Source organism: Chaetodon trifascialis, chromosome 20 (genome assembly GCF_039877785.1).
Source record: "Chaetodon trifascialis isolate fChaTrf1 chromosome 20, fChaTrf1.hap1, whole genome shotgun sequence".
NCBI lineage: Eukaryota > Metazoa > Chordata > Actinopteri > Chaetodontiformes > Chaetodontidae > Chaetodon > Chaetodon trifascialis.
In genome coordinates this window covers 12,334,364-12,352,465 of record NC_092075.1, presented here as the reverse complement: position 1 = coordinate 12,352,465, position 18,102 = coordinate 12,334,364, and the positions used below count along the sequence as shown (strand labels likewise).

At 42.8% G+C, this 18,102-nt stretch overlaps 1 protein-coding gene across 1 annotated transcript in view; it reads right to left on the bottom strand.

The window, feature by feature from the left end:
* The window catches only part of sardh (sarcosine dehydrogenase), a 42,577-nt gene extending 26,356 nt beyond the window's left edge, over nt 1-16,221 (bottom strand). Inside the window, exons 1-9 of the mRNA XM_070988378.1 lie at nt 16,036-16,221; nt 14,700-14,889; nt 13,864-14,000; nt 13,395-13,573; nt 12,080-12,259; nt 10,690-10,813; nt 10,028-10,128; nt 7,326-7,430; nt 1,685-1,814 (exon numbers count right to left, since the gene is read on the bottom strand). Of these exons, the coding sequence (XP_070844479.1) occupies nt 1,685-1,814; nt 7,326-7,430; nt 10,028-10,128; nt 10,690-10,813; nt 12,080-12,259; nt 13,395-13,573; nt 13,864-14,000; nt 14,700-14,884 (1,141 nt within the window). The 5' untranslated portion in view covers nt 14,885-14,889; nt 16,036-16,221. The remainder of the gene's footprint in view (nt 1-1,684; nt 1,815-7,325; nt 7,431-10,027; nt 10,129-10,689; nt 10,814-12,079; nt 12,260-13,394; nt 13,574-13,863; nt 14,001-14,699; nt 14,890-16,035) is intronic.
* Nucleotides 16,222-18,102: the final 1,881 nt, after the last annotated feature.

The following is an 18,102-nucleotide window of genomic DNA, read 5'->3' as shown; positions in this document are numbered from 1 at the left end:
GTTCCTGTGTAGCAAATAGGTTCTTAAATGAATGGCGGTTTCAACACTTCAACAACTGAAGATGCAAAGTAACAGAGAGGGAATGCACATAAATATATGAAGTATCAGTCATCCAGTGGAACTGAGCTGAAAGAGACCCAAGGTCATGCACTTCACTCAGTGAGGCTAAAAATACACACACAGACACACACACATATTATGACACACATGAAGATGTTCAGCCACAGTCCATTTCCTGCGTTTTTATCCATTTTGTTTTATGTGTTGTTTATGTGTTGTATGTAGGTATGTATGTATGTATGTATGTATGTATGTATGTATGTATGTGTATACACACACACACACACACACACATATATATATGAATATTCTCAGTATTAATATTTTGTTTTTGTATTTGTTTTATAGTTTTTTATATATATATTTTCTTTCTCTTTTCTTTTCTTTCTTTTCTAATTTTATTGTTGTATGGAGCACCTGCAACAAAAACTATTCCCCCTCGGGGATCAATAAAGGAATTCTGATTCTGAATATGTAAAAACAAATAACAATAACATGATCTCATCCTGATTAACTTCTGATCTACTATCTCCGACCTCAACTCTAAACCAATGCTCTGAAGACGTGCATTAACAAAGCACCTTTCTAGAGGATGTCTTCTGTCCTGTTGAGGACATACTCAGAACACTTGAATCTTGGTGGTGATTTCTGCTCGATTCGTCCTGAGGACTCAGAGAGCTAGCTGACTGTGAAAAGCCCTAAATGTGGCGTACTCCTCATGAGAACACAACGCTCGGGGTCATGGGCGACAAGATGCTCTGCGACAACAACAGGACTCTGATATAATCCTCATTTTTATCACTTTATCTGAGCTTCCTCTCCCCCTGAGCTCCGTCTTTGTCGCCTTGTGGGATTCATGTATTTTTTTTCCTCCCATCATGGAAAGAAGTTTTCCATTTCTTCCACTTCGTGTGTCTCTGTCATTCTATACATTTCCATCCTTCTATCTTTTGTCTCTTTTTATATATCTTTATTAACATGTCCAATTCCACTTTCCTTTGTTCATGCTTTGCTGTTTCTTTTTAGCTCTTTATGACTTCCTCCAATTTCTGTTTTTCCTCTTCCTGTGGTCATTCACCATTATGCATGTGTGCATTGGTGTAAATGCACGTTTCAGCTATCATTTGTTTCACTTCACAAATTCATACTGACTCTGCAAACAGCTGCAACACACAACGACGATGAAAAATCCAACTCGATACTGTAACTTTTCAGGCTGCAAAGCTACACACCAGCTCACTCAGCCACTTTGATATTGCCTGGACAGGAAGTCAGGCTTGAGCTAATCAAACTATCTCCTCTACAAACATGACACATAGCCTGCTAGTTTAGGTATTCATGAGCGAATGCAGTATGGGAGCGGTGCATCAAATATTTCACAGATGGATACATTTCACTTTTAAATTAGAATGTGTCCAATTTAAGAAGTGTCATGAAAGTTGCTTGTTCCCTGCTGTAATGCATAATGTTACAAGGCATTTGCAAGAAGGGCTTACAGGGTTTTCATAAAAATTGATGCTTCAGTGGAACTTATTTTTTAGTGTGTGTGTGTGTGTGTGTGTGTGTGTGTGTGTGTGTGTGTGTGTGTGTGCGTGCGTGTGCGTGCGCGTGTGCGTGTGTGTACCTGGTCCACAGACAGTGGATTTGATGCCAGTCTGCTCCAGAACAGGAACTCTGTTGATAGCACCCTCAATATGTTGCATGAACACATCCCAGTCCAGGTCAAACAGACTGAAGGCAAACTTATCAGACACCTGGGACACACACAAACATGCACCTCAATTATTTCCTAAAGGAAAAATGTATGTGAGGACTTGGTTTTCTTACACAAGCAAAACACAAGTGTGTCTTAAAACAGTCACCCGCTTTGGAGGTTTTAAGTATCATTGTTTCCTTCAATCTTCCATTGGGGAAAAAATAATATGAAAAATTAAGAGAATGATTATCTCTTCAGAGGCAGAGGAAACAAGTTAGGAAGTTGATATGGCAAACTTTTTAGCAAGCAGTTCCTTGCATACACATGCAGCTCCTACAGTTTAACATTATAATTCATTCTGAGTAAGTATAACACGGTATTCACTCGCTGTAAGCTCGATTTAACTTAAGTTCTCTGTAGGTTCATCACTACAAGCGATCCCTTTCACACTGTCACATTATCAACTGATGCATACTTATTGTAAAACATTTATATACGGTCACTTGGCAGTTGTTTCCTTGCTGACTTGTCAGTTGCAAAGAACGTCTGTGTCTGTACAAGCTCATATAATACATGTAGTGAAGACTTTGAAGGAATTTAATGAAAGGTATTAAGTGTATTTTTTGGTGAAATGGAAGTTAGCACTATATTGACATGTATGATTCCAGTGAGAAACATGATGTCTGTCCCCTTTTCCAGAGGCGTTCATAGGACTGACAGAGAGCTTCATCACATGGGTCAACAACAATCACTTGAAGCTCAATATCAGCAGAACCAATGAGCTTCTGGTGGACGATAATGCTTCAAATATGGATTTTGCTGCAAAGAAGCTGCAGACTGTAACACGTGGATGCTTCACACACATCTTCAACCCACAAGCACAGAAGATCTATAGATCATCACAGTTTCAAGGTGGACACCCAAGATTAATGTCACCAATTCAATATGCAAAGAGGACACAGACTGCAGCCACAACACAATCCTGGAGCATCTGTTGAATCCACTCTTTCTCACCAGGGAATCAACATCTGTCAAATCAGACCCTTCCCTCTCAGTTCCCTGTCCAAGCCTTAATTTGCTCCCATCTGGACTTCTGTAACGCCCCCCTTGTCAGCCGGGCCAAAATGGAGCCTTTAGCTCCTACAACTCATGCCAAGCAGTGCAGACCGCCGTGCCTTAAAATCCTCCTGTCCTACACTAATCTGACTGACTCAGGGTGCTCAAATTGAAAAAGTCCAGCACACCAGCTTATGCTCTGTGCAGCTATTTCATCTGTCATGTACAGTGGCATGTGAAAAGTCTGGGCAACTCAGCTCAAAATTTCTGTTCCTGTAAATAGTTAAGTGAGTAGAGGCTACACTGCTATCCAAAAGGCTTAAAGGTGAAATATTCTTTTCAACATTTTAAGCAAGATTAGTGCATAATTTTTGTTTTGTACTATTGTAGAGGGGGAAAAAGGAACGGAGCACCTGAGCTTTCAGATAATTTTTACCAAGGTCTCTGACCTTAATTAGCTTGTTAGTGCTATGGCTTGTTCACAGTCATTGTTAGGAAAGGCCAGGTGATGCAAATTTAAGAGCTTTATAGATACTTTGATTCCTTAAACCGTATCCCAACAATCAGCAGCCAGGGGCTCCTCTAAGCTGCTGCCTGGCACTCTGAAAACTAAAATAATTGACGCCCACAAAGCAAGAGAAGGCTATAAGAAGATAGTAAAGCAGTCCTAGGTAGCTTTTCCCTCAGTTGGTTTAATATTTAGAGAGAACTGCTTGTAGGATTGCTAGAAAGGCAAATTAACCCCCCCTCCCCTGTTTGACTACAATGGACCTTCAGGAAGATTAAGCAGACAGCAACACCTGCACAAATATGCAGGTAAAAGACAAAAGAAGAAAACTTTCCTACGTTCTCAACACAAAATTCAGCATCAGAAGTTTGCAAAGGAACATCTAAACAAGCCCGATGCATTTTGGAAACATCATGTGGACTGATAACGTTAAAATAGAACTTTTGGCTGCAATGAATGAAGGTATGTTTGGAGAAAAAAGGATGCAGAATTTCATGAAAGAAACACCTATCCGACTGTTGAGCACAGGGGTGGATCGATCATGGTTTGGGCTTGCATTGCAGCCAGTGGCACAGGGAACATTTCACTGGTGGAGGGAAGAATGGATTCACATTAATTCGAGCAGATTCTGGAAACAAACATTACAAAAAGGCAGAAGATGAAAAGAGGATGGTTTCTACAGCAGGATAATGATCCTTAACTCAAAATCCACAGTGGACTGCCTCAAGAGGACCAAGCTGAAGGTTTTGCCGAGGTCCTGACAGTCCCTGGACCTAAACATCATCTGAAATCCAATGTTACTGTTTTCACAGTAATATTGCATGCCACAGTATGGAGAATGGTGAAATGCAATTCCAACTGCCCTGAAAAGCAGTCATCTCCTACTTTCTGGGTGACTGCCTTTCTGAGTCATCGCAGATATATCAGGCTTGAATAACGACATCGACTCACCACCTAAAACGTCAAATAAGTTAAAGATAATTGATTCTTTAAGTTAGAAGTACTGGTGGAGAAAGGACTGCCTATGGCTTTACAATTGGCATCAGTGGTGACACTTTCAGTCTAGATTAAGAGTCGAATGTTACAGGGATGTGCGAGCTGACAGTAGCTGCTTTCATGTGAACAAAGAGTTTCTGCATTATTACCGAGCGCTGACACTCCACTGGAGTATCTGAGGAGCAGCGTTCTTTGTCCTAGACACCACGGTTCTCTCAATCCCTCCCAAGCCATCGATCCTGCTCATCTCCACTCAGTAGGCATCCGCTATTCTCTCTGTCTCCCGGCTAATTCTCCTTTCTGTATCTTCTCTTTCTTCCTCCATCCGCCTCAAGACATCAAAGCAACGCTCAGCTGCAGAACGAGAACAAAAGGAGCTGCTTCTGCACAAAGAAATCCTCTAAAATGTAAAACCACTGAGGAGAGTGCAAAGAGGCAGGCGGACGAAAGTCGAGAAGTCAGTGTGATAGGCAAGAAGATATTATCAGCAAAAACCCATCTGATGCCTTTTAATAAAAGACTACATACTTTTCCATTATTAACATTTTGAGGGCTGGATACACCTTCTGTTTGGTTTGCTTCATTTAAGTTTTACCACTTAAATGTACTTTGACACAGCGTTGTTCTAAAGCATGAACAGGCTGAACAGACAGTAATCTCTACCTGTGAATGCTATGGATCCGAGTTATATTGCATTGTAAAGAGCACAGATTTAAAGGAATAAATGAATAAATTGAACAGGAGTGCTGCGAAAAGGTTTAAATGTAGAACCAGAAAGGGAAAAAGAACCGCTGCCTGCCACCAAACTGCTTTAAAAACCAGTCATTGAGAAAAAGTGCAGATCCTTTAAGAGCAAGACCACCTGTCGATTCAAAGGCTTTCATAAAGATCAACCTCCAAAGTCAACCACCCCTCTGAAGAGCCAGCCTGTGCAGGAAACAACTGCCTGTGCGATTACTTTTTACTGCTGCCAAAGAGTTGTTTGAATAATATGTCTTCACAGCAGTTTAGGATTTCAGTCATTTACACAAATGCTTTGGTTTTAATGTTCCAATAAAAGCGAACTTCCCCAGTAGTGGCACTAAAAATACAAGCTTTGCAGGTGGCGCTACAAGAAAAGCCATTTGGCCATTAAAATCCACGTCTTTGTCTCCCTTGGGGCATGCGTTGTGCACATCAATCTGACTATTAGAAATGAAATATCTAGCGTGCAGGCAGTAAAACACTTCAGTTTCACCATAGATGACAACACGACACATTTTTGATTAACATACTCAGCAAGGCTGCAAAAAACCTTTTTATAGATTATTCATAGGCGCCGATGTTTAATCTTGATCCTTGGAAGAAAGAAGCCATGGAAGCATTATCTGAGTACAATGTTAGTTTTCAATACTAATTCATACTGTTTTGGTACAATTGGACACATGTCATTCACAACTGAAAGAGTATAGAATTTGACATCCAGCCCTACCTGCAGTACCTACTAACCATTGCATTGCCCTGTGATTAGAGTGGAAAAACACTAGCACTATTCAGTATACTGTTACACCTTTGGCTCAATGTACCACCAGCGACAAGTATGCATGATTGTAGTGTTTTTGCACTTTGCAAACGTTTTCTGCTTAATGACTACTTTGACATTTTGGGAAATATTCCGGGTCTCTCTATTGCCAAGAGCTGGACAAGAGGACTGATACACTCTCATCAAGTCTCGAGCACATGACTGTCCCTAAAACCACAATTTGAGCGACTGTCAACTGGCGGCCCGCGGGGCGCATTCGGCCTGCCAACGCTTCCCGTGCCACACATCCATTTTCTCATGCAGTGAAACACAACTTTATAACTGATTCAGGCATGAACAGAGGACACTGACAGCTCGCAGACAGACAAGAGTCAGCAGCTCTTCTCTCTCTCCTCTGCACCATGCAGGCAGGCAGGAGCGAGTGAGGGTCACTAAGGTCACAGGACGCACTCTGTTGCTCTGAAACTTTATAGCAATTCCCAATAATAATTTATCATTAAGTTAGCGTGCCTATGCTAAATCATGAATGTAAATGGGCACATCCCCACATACGCTGGTTAGGTTGGGTCTCCTGATTTAGGCTACACTGTAGAGTAAAGTATGTTGATCAACCATAGTCTGCTCATTCATCACTGATCATGATTATTGACTTGATGATCATTATGACCCCAACCCCAGCAGTGGGTTATGTCACAGAATGCCTACTGTAGAACTGAGATGATATTTTAATTTACTAATAGCTGCAGTATGTAAGATCGAGAAGAGAGCAGAATTAGCCTGAAAATTTGAACCAACGCAAGTTCCACGTCACTCCCCCTCCCTCTCTGCTGCACTCATGCCCTGCCTCCAAGCCCCTCCTCCCTGTGGCATCTGTGCGGCTGCCGTGACAACCAGTAACGTTAGCCTTAGCATCGGAAACAAGCTAACTCTGCCCAGCCGCTCAGAAGCAGGTGGGATCAATGGATCCGGTTTTTTCCACAGATTACATGTTTCATGTACTGCCGTCTGGGCATAGGGACAGTTTTAGCAAATATGACAAAAAATTACTTTTATACAAGTTACCTACTGCAGCTTTAAGAGTGCATTTACTTTAAATGCAGGACTTTAATTTGTAATAGAGAAATTCTACATTAAGATCATGCTCCTTTTACGGGAATAAAGGATCTGAATACTATATAAGACTAGCGAATGCACACAGTTCTGAGTCCTCTTATGAATACAATTTGACCTCCAAGCTAATACAGCAGCAAGCGAAAAATGACAACGGGAAGAGAAACAGACTGAACGAGGGACAAAGGTCAAACTGACAGAGAGAATGAGAAGTACATAAACAGGATTAAACTTTCTTCAGCTTCCAGATTGAAGAATTTGATTTTATGTCAAGGAAGACAGATGCTGCGTCATGGCGCTCACTGACAGTCAGTGCTTAAGGTTTCCGAGCGTCAACGCCATCGACAGTTAATGGCTGAGATCATATTCGAGCTTACCTTATCCCAGAAGATGGGGTTGTGTTCGTATCCGCCGACAGACAGGGCGTCACCTTGGAGGCGCAGGTACACTGACGCATCGTGGTCCCTGACATTTGGCATGTTCTGCACAGAGTGAAGATTAAAGTGGGAACATTGAAAACATCATTAGTCCAAACACATTGTGCTGTAGTAACAACACAATGAGCATATTTGTCTCCATAAATAGGTCTTTCTCATTTATCAATTAATTGTTCGGCTTTTAAAGTGTCAAGCATAATAGCAGCTGCACAAAATTTGTGCAATTTGTTTGATTGGAAGTTAGAACTGTAAAATATTCATTCATAATGACAGCAAATAAAGAAAGGCGAGTTGATGGCAGCAGATTTTAAGCTGCAACAGCAAATGTTTGACATTTTACCAGATAATGGACTAAAATTACGCTAAACTTAAAAAGACATGTTTTAAAAGGTATCACGATTCTTGACTTCTTTATGTCAATCAACGACCTGATTTATTTCAGCATAACTTATCTTCTCACAAGGACTCCAACACTAAGACCGTCATAAAGACCATGCTGTTCCCCATGTGTTAAAAAAAGCTAAGCCTCTGCTCAGCCCAGATTTACACATGGGACTGAGAGCTTTTTGGTGCTTTACACAGTGGCCTGTGTACAGAACAGGATCTACAATAGCGGACATAACAACCATAAAAATCTTTACAGCACCAGTCGCACATACCATGACTCACCTTAACAAACCATAGCGTCTCTTTATGTATGGTACCTCAGCTACTGACACACCATGAAATCTTACAGCAGAGTGAGGCATTCATCCCCTTAAGTCACAGTAAACACTCTTGTAGAAGTGTCTAACAAATAGTTACACTTTAAGTATGTTGTGTCGTTTATATTCATCCTGTCATGAGCGCTTTTCACTGGAAAGTCAATTGGCTCTCTGGGTACAAAACCAAAACACCAGTGAACAAGCTGACATTTGGAAAACGGCACACTACATATAATAAAAGCCAGACTGCGCTCTCCCTCTTGCCTCTCTGCCAAGTACAGTATATGCACCCCATGTGATCAATACTGAGCACTGGACTTCCACACACACTGTACCTCCATACACTCCCGCGGACAAAAACAAACAAGTTACGATCCACAGGGTTGCTACTTTTTGAATTTAAACCCAAACGCAGCCTCAAGGACAAAAACACATCTATTCACACACAGGCATGTGGTCAGCATGAGATGTTTGACCTGACAAGTAACACACCCTGACGGGAACAGATTTCCTGATGGCATCCCAGTGTGTCATCTTGTGTCTGGGCTGATGTCTGTGCACATGATGAAGCAGTAATGCTGGTTAAGCTGCTCTTAAACTCCATAGCACAGGGAAGCTCTGTCAGCCCGCCTAAAACCACCAGCCTCTAGAGGATCAGCGCAGTTATGCATGTGTACATTAACTACATCTAACACACACACACACACACACACACACACACACACACACACACACACACACACACACACACACACACACACACACACACACACACACACACACACACACACACACACACACACACCCTCCAATCACAGAGCTTCAGTGGATCATGGACACAGGGATGTCAGAAATGTATCACATCTGCATATAGATGCTTCCCACCAAACACACACATTCTGAGCATTAAAGGATACAAACAAAACAATCTCCCCTTCTCTTCTACGTGTTCTCTCTCTCTCTCTCTCTCTCTCTCTCTCTCTCTCTCTCTCTCTCTCTCTCTCTCTCTCTCTCTCTCTCTCTCTCTCTCTCTCTCTCTCTCTCTCTCTCTCTCTCTCTCTCTCTCTCTCTCTCTCTCTCTCTCTCTCTCTCTCTCTCTCTCTCTCTCTCACACACACTCACACACACACACACACACACACACACACACACACACACACACACACACACACACACACACACACACAGTAGTCTAACACTCACTGACAGCCTGGTAGTGGAAATCTATGTCACAGTGCCCCCTGTTGGTCATGCAGACTTAATACAGATGAAGGAATTTCTGCCTCCAAGAGGAATTAAACGAACAATAAATTCTAAGTTACAGTAGTATTATAAATCATTCACAATGTAATGTTAGGCTTTAAGCTTTCCAGATGAACTATGACACCTTCCGATTATTGCCACAGGGTAATATTAGCTTTGTATCATTAAGTATCATAGTTATTTATGAGTGCTCTGCCCTCTTTTGTTTGAGTGGTTGTAAGTTGCTTGTCATAAAAATTATCAAAGCAAGGTTGCAGACAGGCGGTGCATTTGAGCATCATGGACTGTGTTTGGGCAAAAATGATTTAAAAGACGTCACCTTGGCTACAGCTATGTATTACAAAGGCTGTATTATGTTCTGTTCACCTACCTTTGCTCAGTATGAGCCACAGAAAGAAGTGCATAATAGAAATAGTGCTGTTATAAATCAGGAGCCTCTTCCATCCTCTGGTATTAAGAAAAGACTTTTCACGCACAGCTTTGCTGCACAGGTCAGCATTTTCTTTCAGGATATGAGACTCAAAAAGCAATTACATAAAATATGAAAATCACACCTGCCATTTGCCAATGTGCTATGTGGCTCTAGAGAACCGTGTGCCAATGGTTGATTTTATTTTCAGTATAACACCATGAACCACAGTCGAGCTGCTTAGATAAGACAGATGGAGGTCCCACCTGTATGCCTTCAATTCTCTCCGTCACCACATAGGCATGATGCATCGCGATAAGAGGCACCTTGACTCCGGCCATCTTCCCCAGGCTGCTGGCCCACACACCTGCATGCGACACCCAGAGACAAAATATCATAAAGTTTCAGATATATGCAATTTGGGCAAAAACACCTGCAAATTGATATCAAACCTCCCAGCACACCTATCCCCATTTCCTCAGCAGCACTGTACTTGCCCACTTCCACTCAGTCCCTGGCTGCCAGATGATCTATTGGGCTTCAGCCTTTGCGTTCCACCCTTCTGTAACTGCCTGCATGCCTGCCTGCATGCTAGACTTCTGCTCCCCAGCCTAACCCATGTAGTTAAGTTTGCCTGTCCTTCTCCACCTGTCTGGTTTTCATAGTTGCTCCTCCACGTCTACAAGTAAATGCAAAGTTCTACTTTCCTCTTGGTCTCAGAGTCGTGCTTCTGGGTTCAGACAGTTGCGACTGAGCATTACATGTGGAATATGTGCATCATCGAGGAGATGCTCCTTCTAAGTTACATAAAAAATGCTTCACACTGTGCCACAAAATGTGCCCAGTACAATGTTTATTTTGCATGTCAGATACAACCAAAATACTGTGGTTTTGTCATCTTTGGAATGATTAGTTAGCCAAATCTCACCCGCACAGTTCACTACACAAGGCGTCTCAATTGTCCCATGAGCGGTCTCCACTGCCTTCACCTTCTTCATACCAAAGTCATCTGTCCGCACTTGGATGCCAGTCACAGGGCAGTTCTCGATCACCTGGTTTAAAGAGGACAGTATGGGGTCATTTACACGCAGCATGGGGATCGTGTATGTACTGTATGTGCTGTACTCCATCAGTGTATGTAATATACAGAGGAGATGTACGGTAAATCAAATGAATACTATTAGTACAGTAGTAGTAATATTACTATTAGAGCCCATTTCTGCACACTGAGGCTGTGAAAGATTTTCTATTCACATGCGTTTCCCTCCACATGGAACAGCAGTAAAAAAAACAGTACAATACATACAGTCTGCCACAGAATGATTATATGGTTTCAAGTTGCTTTAGCATTGTATGGCTAAGTATGCTAATGTAGGAATGTGTTTCTTTTTTTCTCTCTGTGTGACTTTGTCTGGGTGTGGCTCTCTGTTCCCTGCACACCTGCATCCAAGGCATTCATCGAGCTCCTGTAGTAATACTACACTCTCTATACTCTATACTGGCCTTTATACACACACATATTTTTTATTTTCAATTTATCTCAAGGCTTGAACCTATATTTGTTTAAAACGCACAATGAAAGCACTGCTAATACATTACAAATGCATGTCTTAGGCTACAGGTGCGTTTAAAAGTGTGGTATTGTGAGATACATTTACTCACTGCCATTCAAGACATAACTTGTTCAAAACAGCACTTAAAGCTTAGCTGCACACGTGGTTATGATATGCTATCTAAACTGGGTACACAGGTCACACAGGGTGCTATTTTTACACAGTACAGCGCTGACACACAAAAGCTGCAGCTCACTAATGTGACTACCTAGTCTGAGTGGCAATTAGGTAAGAACAAGGTAGAGTTCTTCAACAACAACATGCCAAAAGGTAAATGAAGGGGTTTACAATTACCAAAATAAACTAAACTTTATTTACTTATTTCTAGCATTTCTTTGAAAGCTATTTGCAGTTCAAATGGGTGGGATTTAATATATCTAGACACTTAACATGATGGAAAGCACACAGAAATGAATGCAAAACTAAACTGAAACTTCAATCACGTGCAGCTGATGGTATGAGCTTCTAACTGCAGCGTTGGATTGTAGCTTTTGGCACACTTAACCTACCTGCTGTACTATAAGTACAAAAACTGGTCAAAAAGCGACAATTCGACTGATTCCTATTTCACTATGTACACCCACAAGATCACAGAATCACACAGTACATCCACTGTAATATGTGACATTTTTCCATGAATAGAATAAAATATATACTGCTGGCACAAACGAGAGGACCACCAGTCAGCAGAGCGGCTCACGTTACCTTGGCTCCCCTGGCAGAGGCGGCTCTGGTCAGGGTGGTGCAGGTGCCTGCTGGGTCCATGGTGCCATCCTTTGGTACATACAGTGTTCCATACAGATCATCAGTGTTCATCAGGGGATACAGGTCTTTGGTCTCCGCAGGTGAGAGGACATGGGACTCGATACCATAGACTTTACCCAGCTAAGAAAAAGGGGAGACGGCACATCTGTCATTTAAAGACGATCAGCTGTATCTACACCAAATTAGAAAACTTTGTACAAAACTTCCTGCGTGTACTTCACAGAAAAGCTTCACATCTGATGACTTGTCTTACTGCGGGGCAGCTACAGGACAAGTGCAGTTATAGTTACTTCAAAAATATGATTATGTTTTAACTGAGGGTTTTGATCTTAACAAGTCAACTGCTTTTTCAGGGCAGAATCACCTTACTGTGCATTGGTTAGGTCTCCTTACAAGTGAACTTTGAACCGCCAAAACAAATAATCAAGGTAAACAAAGCTTCTTCCCTGGTTATGGCCACCATGTGATGAGCAAACAACACCAAAATACAAACCCAAATATCTAAAGCTAGCTGATTTATTAAAACTGCTAGAAAATAATTATTTAAAATACAAGGATAAACCTCAGTCTTTCGTTTCATACCACTGTCTGTTTGTGATATAAACCTGCAGCCTCGATTTCATCAAACGTGACAGCAAAGTTCAACCTCTCACATTAGTTAATGCTATTATGTTGAAAATTATAAATGAAATTATTAATAACCGGGCAGCACGGTGGCACAGCAGGTAGTGCTCATAGCAAGAAGGTTGCCGGTTTGATCCCCGGGCAGGGCCTTTCTGTGCAAAGTTTGCATGTTCTTCCCGTGCATGCGTGGGTTCTCTCCGGGCACTCCGGCTTCCTCCCACAGACCAAAAACATGCTCATTAGGTTGATTGGTGACTCTAAATTGCCCCTAGGTGTGAGTGTGAGTGTGAATGGTTGTTTGTCTTGTGTGTTGCCCTGCGATCAACTGGTGACTGGTCCAGGGTGTACCCCGCCCCTCGCCCATTGACAGCTGGGATAGGCTCCATCCCCCCCGCAACCCCGAAAGGGATAGGCGGTATAGAAAATGGATGGATGTATTATTAATAACCTTTACTTAACCTTGTTTAAACGTTGGTATTCCATTTTCATTTTCGTTGGTATGGAAAACTTGGAAAACCAGTTACTTCAAGTATACCAGTTACACCGGTAGCACTAGATCTTTATCCTTATCTATCAATGCAACAACATTTTCCGCACAATGGCCGAAAAACCAAGCGATCCTGATTATTACCGACATGAGGCGCTTGTACTCATCCAGCCTCTGCTTGTTGGAGGCGATGAAGAGTCCTCCATTCTGGATCCATCCTGTGTGCAGACCCGTCTCCTCCTCCAGGTCTTTGCTGATCACATTCCTGGTGTGGGCCAAGAGCTCTACCTCGACATCACTGGGACGGAGCTGCCACAGCAGGCCTAGCGAACAGAGACGAGCGAAGAGAGGAATCTATGTGCAGTATATGAGTGGTGCACATGCAAACATGCAACTGTGAGCACGTTATGCACAGCAGCCTCATTAAGACTTGAAGGATGTGTGAGAAAGAAGATATTGTAGGTAGACAAGGAAAGAGTGGATGGAGGGAGGATGGTTTGGATAGCATCAGTAACAGAGCACACTATAAGCACTGTATATGTACATTTCATCATGCATCATCTCATGTACGCACACACTCCGTAAACCTGTCCACATGCTTACGGTTTGTTACCTGCAGTGTGCCACGTGGTGCCAGCAGTCAGTCTGTCTCTCTCCAGAAGAACTACATTGGTCATCCCCATTTTAGCCAGGTGGTAAATGGTCTGACAGCCTAGACTGCCTCCTCCGATCACCACGGCATCCGCTGACCTGAGGCAGGTGGGAGGTAACTACAGGTGAGCTGAGAACCTGACTTTCAAAGTGGAGTAAGGACACTGCGTTATCGCTAATGGGCCTGTTTACTTTCCTTATTGTGTATATACAGTGCTCTCTGTGAAGATACACAGCTGATTTGCTTATCTTAGAACAAAGAATTAAAAGAGTGGAATTACACCATTTCCAAAAGGAAAGCCAGTGTGCCGAAGGTTAGTTTGTGGGGATGCAGCTGCAGTGCTGAAAATGGCTAACCGTGAGTGTTACAACAGCTCTGAACATGCTAAACTGGATGAACTGCAGGGAGGCTCTTTGGTGGAGATTGGCTCGTTGGATGAGCAGCTTTCAGAACCACATTCTCACAAACACAGTGGGAGGAGCAGCAAGGGGTTTCAGGCCATGAAATGGAAACAAAAGGAACTGAACATATTTGCTACATCATTAAATGTGGAACCGGCTGACGTGCCTGACAAACAATAGCATGAAATCATTGAGCTGCAAAGAAACAACACGTACAATTGCAGTTCTATAAACATCAAGGATTTTCCCATTCTGAGGAGACATGCACTGAAGTTGGCGTCTCTGTTTGGGACAACCTACTACTGAGAGCACTTGTTTTCAAAACAGACTAATGCAAAAATTCTGTTTCGGCACATAACTCAGTACAAAACCCCATCCACCATCCGCTGAGCTAACCTGGGTAGAGGTTTAGTGGGTCCAGAGGCGGCTCCATCCTCCTGTTTGAGTGTCTTCTCATAGGGAACATTTTTTTCCTTGGTGGGCTCTGAGCTGTAGGACCGAGCAGTTGTGCGGCACAAGGGAGAGAGAGGAGGCCGCACTGCCGACACCACCCGCCGAACTGCTCTCCCTAAGAAGGCCATGGCCCCTGTGGACAGCCAGAGGACACAGAGGCACAGAGTGATGCTGCAGAGGCATATGTGGATTGTATTGGTGAAAACAGTCAAGGTCTCACAGTAAGGTCATGTCATCTGTTTGTTCTGGTTGCAGAGGATATGTCACACTTATTTATAGTAATTTGACAGTCAAATCTAAAGTTTGTGTACCATCACACCAAATGGGACTGTGCATTACTGTATATACAGTACAGTGGAAAAGTCCAAGGAAAGTCAGGCCAAACAGGAAGTTTGAGATAATGTTGCTGGATAACTCCAGTTCCAACCAGCAAGCACCTGTTTTTATTAGCGTCCTAGATTTCTTCCGCCAAAGGTTGCAGGTCTGCAGCCGGCTGCAATCTGAACAAAACTGAAAACAAAATTCCTCTATGGAGATCAAGGTTCAAAAAAAAAAAAATTAATAAGATTAAGCTGCAACTTTATCATGGTCAATGAATGACAGTATTGTTTCTTGAGGTAAAAAAAAAAAAAAAAAAAAATGCATCCCTGCTGAGTGTAATGCTTTGTCAGCCACATTGCTGAACTAATAAATCATTCGTCATCTGATAGGTGGCCTGTGACCCAACGACAGGAGGACCAGAACAAGCACTAGGATGACACCAGCTGGCTGCACAAACCAATCTACAAATATTTGAGCTGAGAGTGAAGACATCAGTTTCAGCTGGATAACTGGGGACATGCATGCATTGGCCTTGCTGTGGTTCACACTTAAGAAACCCTCCAACACCCTGATGGCGAGCAGAAGACTAGAAAGTGTGCAGAAACTGGCTGACAACGTGCACTAACAGCAGGCACCGCCAGGTCCAGCGCCTCCTGTTTAAGTGCACGAGCATTTACACGAGTGTTTCTTCATTGTATTAGAGAATAAACAACAACACGTACATCAACGTGAATAACAGAACACGCTTGAACAGACCGCATGCACTAACATGTTCGCGCCACGTCCCAAAACAAAAACAGCGGCAGCCCCCGCAGGCGGTAAACGTGGCATTAACGCTGCATGGGATCTGTCCCTCCAACGAGCACCGACCACAACCCAGCGTCACCCAGACCTGCAAGTTTCATCATACAGTAACTTTGCTGGATGACGGCAGTTTGGTTCCCACATGCACACTTACACTCGGTTCCGCTACGCGGTAGGGACTGTCCCGGAAACTCGATGCAAGATCTAAAAAGGCGAAGAGAAAAAACAGTTTGCAGAGCCCAAGTGGCGAAAAATGGCCGAAAAGTTACAAATACCAGAAAGAAACCGAGCTTGATAGTGAGGCCCAGCGGCTGCGGCTCAGAAGCTGTCAGGTAATGTGAGCTGCAGCTGACACCACAGTTGTAGTCCTGTCCTAACCCCTCCCCTCCTCCGCACCCGTCCCTCCAGCATACTGTACCACAAATATTACTTGACTCCAGCTCACAAATGTGTTCAACGAAATAAAATGATGAAGGGCTGAAACAACACAACAGAAACGTATCTGCTCCACTGATTTTATACCCTTACGTCTCCTAAGAGTAGTTTGCATTGAGAGGTAGTCAGAAAAAGGTCAAATATGCATGAACTAAAATATGCAACGGTGCTTTAAGTGGTTAACAGGACCTTTAAAATCTCTAAGAATAGTCTAATTTAGGATTTGCATGTATGGATTTACCGACCACATGTTATGCTGTTAAGTCTGCACAGGATTTTTAAATACGTACAAAAAAAATGTCTTGGCTCTCTTCTTTTTCGACATTTGGGTAAAATGGTCATTACCGCAAATCCTTTAAGGAAATGACTTAAGACAATGTCGAGAGAGAAAGCGAGAAGCAGCTGATGTGTTGTTGGTTCTCTTTAGAGTCAATTATATAAAGTGTGTGTGTGTGTGTTGTGGGGGGATGTCAGGGTAGCAGCTGTTGTTGAGAGTCCTCAACCAAGCAGAAGTAAAACATCTGAGAATGTGCGCGCGCGCGCGCGTATGAGGCTTTGGGTACATAGTCGTGGGATCTATCAGCGAAGGAAATGAACGGTGAGAAGACGTTTCTTATCTCCCTAAACTCCGCCGCCGACATTTCTCCATTCTGAAACTTTACGCTGCCTATCCCCTCAAGCTGGTCTCGTGAGTCCCCCACCTCCAAGCCAGCAGCCAATGAGGCGCTGAGATCAGGCTCCCTCCTGTGATAGGTGGTTCAGTCCAGTTCATGCAGCCTTGTGCAGAATGTAGGCGCTGCAGCCAATCCCTCTGTCTCATGCACTGCGTGTGCGTGCGTGCGTATGCGCGCGTGTGTTCTGCTATACGTCTGAAACTGGAAAATGGTCTACACACTAACCTTTGAACTTTGCTGCCCGCTCCCACCCCTTTCATGTGGTGCGCGTAAGTGTGGAAGTGCGTGTGCTATGCTTGTGCATGTCATCCTGCCCGATAGGTACTGCGCATGTGCATACGTCAGGTCCTATTTACGCCGGACACGTTGGTGATTCTACCTTTACCGCCGCATTTATGCACGTGCGAAAAACGTTTTTTCCTAGGATGGCGAAGGAATGACCCGCCCTTCTCTGCCTACGATTGGCTTACCCTGCTACCATCATCACTTCTCATGACAAAACATCAACCAACGAAGGGGACGTGTACTAGCCAATCAGAGGCAGAGCAAGGAGGGCCATTCCTTCGTTTTCCTAGGAAAAAAAAAAGGATCGGGCCTGATAAATGGAAGTAGTCAGATCTTTTACTTAAGTGAAAGTAGCAATACCACAGTGTAAAAATACCCTGTTTCAAGCAAAAATCCTGCGTTCAAAATCTTGCTTAAGTAAAAAATAATTGTCAAGAAACTACTGTCAAGATACACTGGTAAAAATGTACATTATGCAGAATGGTCTTTTTCAGAACATCATTGCATTATAATTATTATCTTAATCTATAATAATACACAATGAGTCATTAGTCTTTAGTCATTGGTCTATATGTTGTATTATTTATCAGAATGTACAAAGTAACCAGTCACAAACATCAAAAGTAGTAGTAGCAAGAGTTTGTTTGTTTGTTTGTTTGTTTGTTTGTTTGTTTGTTTGTTTGTTTTTTCATTTGGTCCAAATGAAACACAAATTCCAGCCACAAACATGAAAATTTGCAACTGTATTTCCAAATTCTGTCATGCTCAGGAAATGCAGAATGGAACCCTATTACAGAATGAGGAAGGCAGCAGGGTGATTTCAGTGA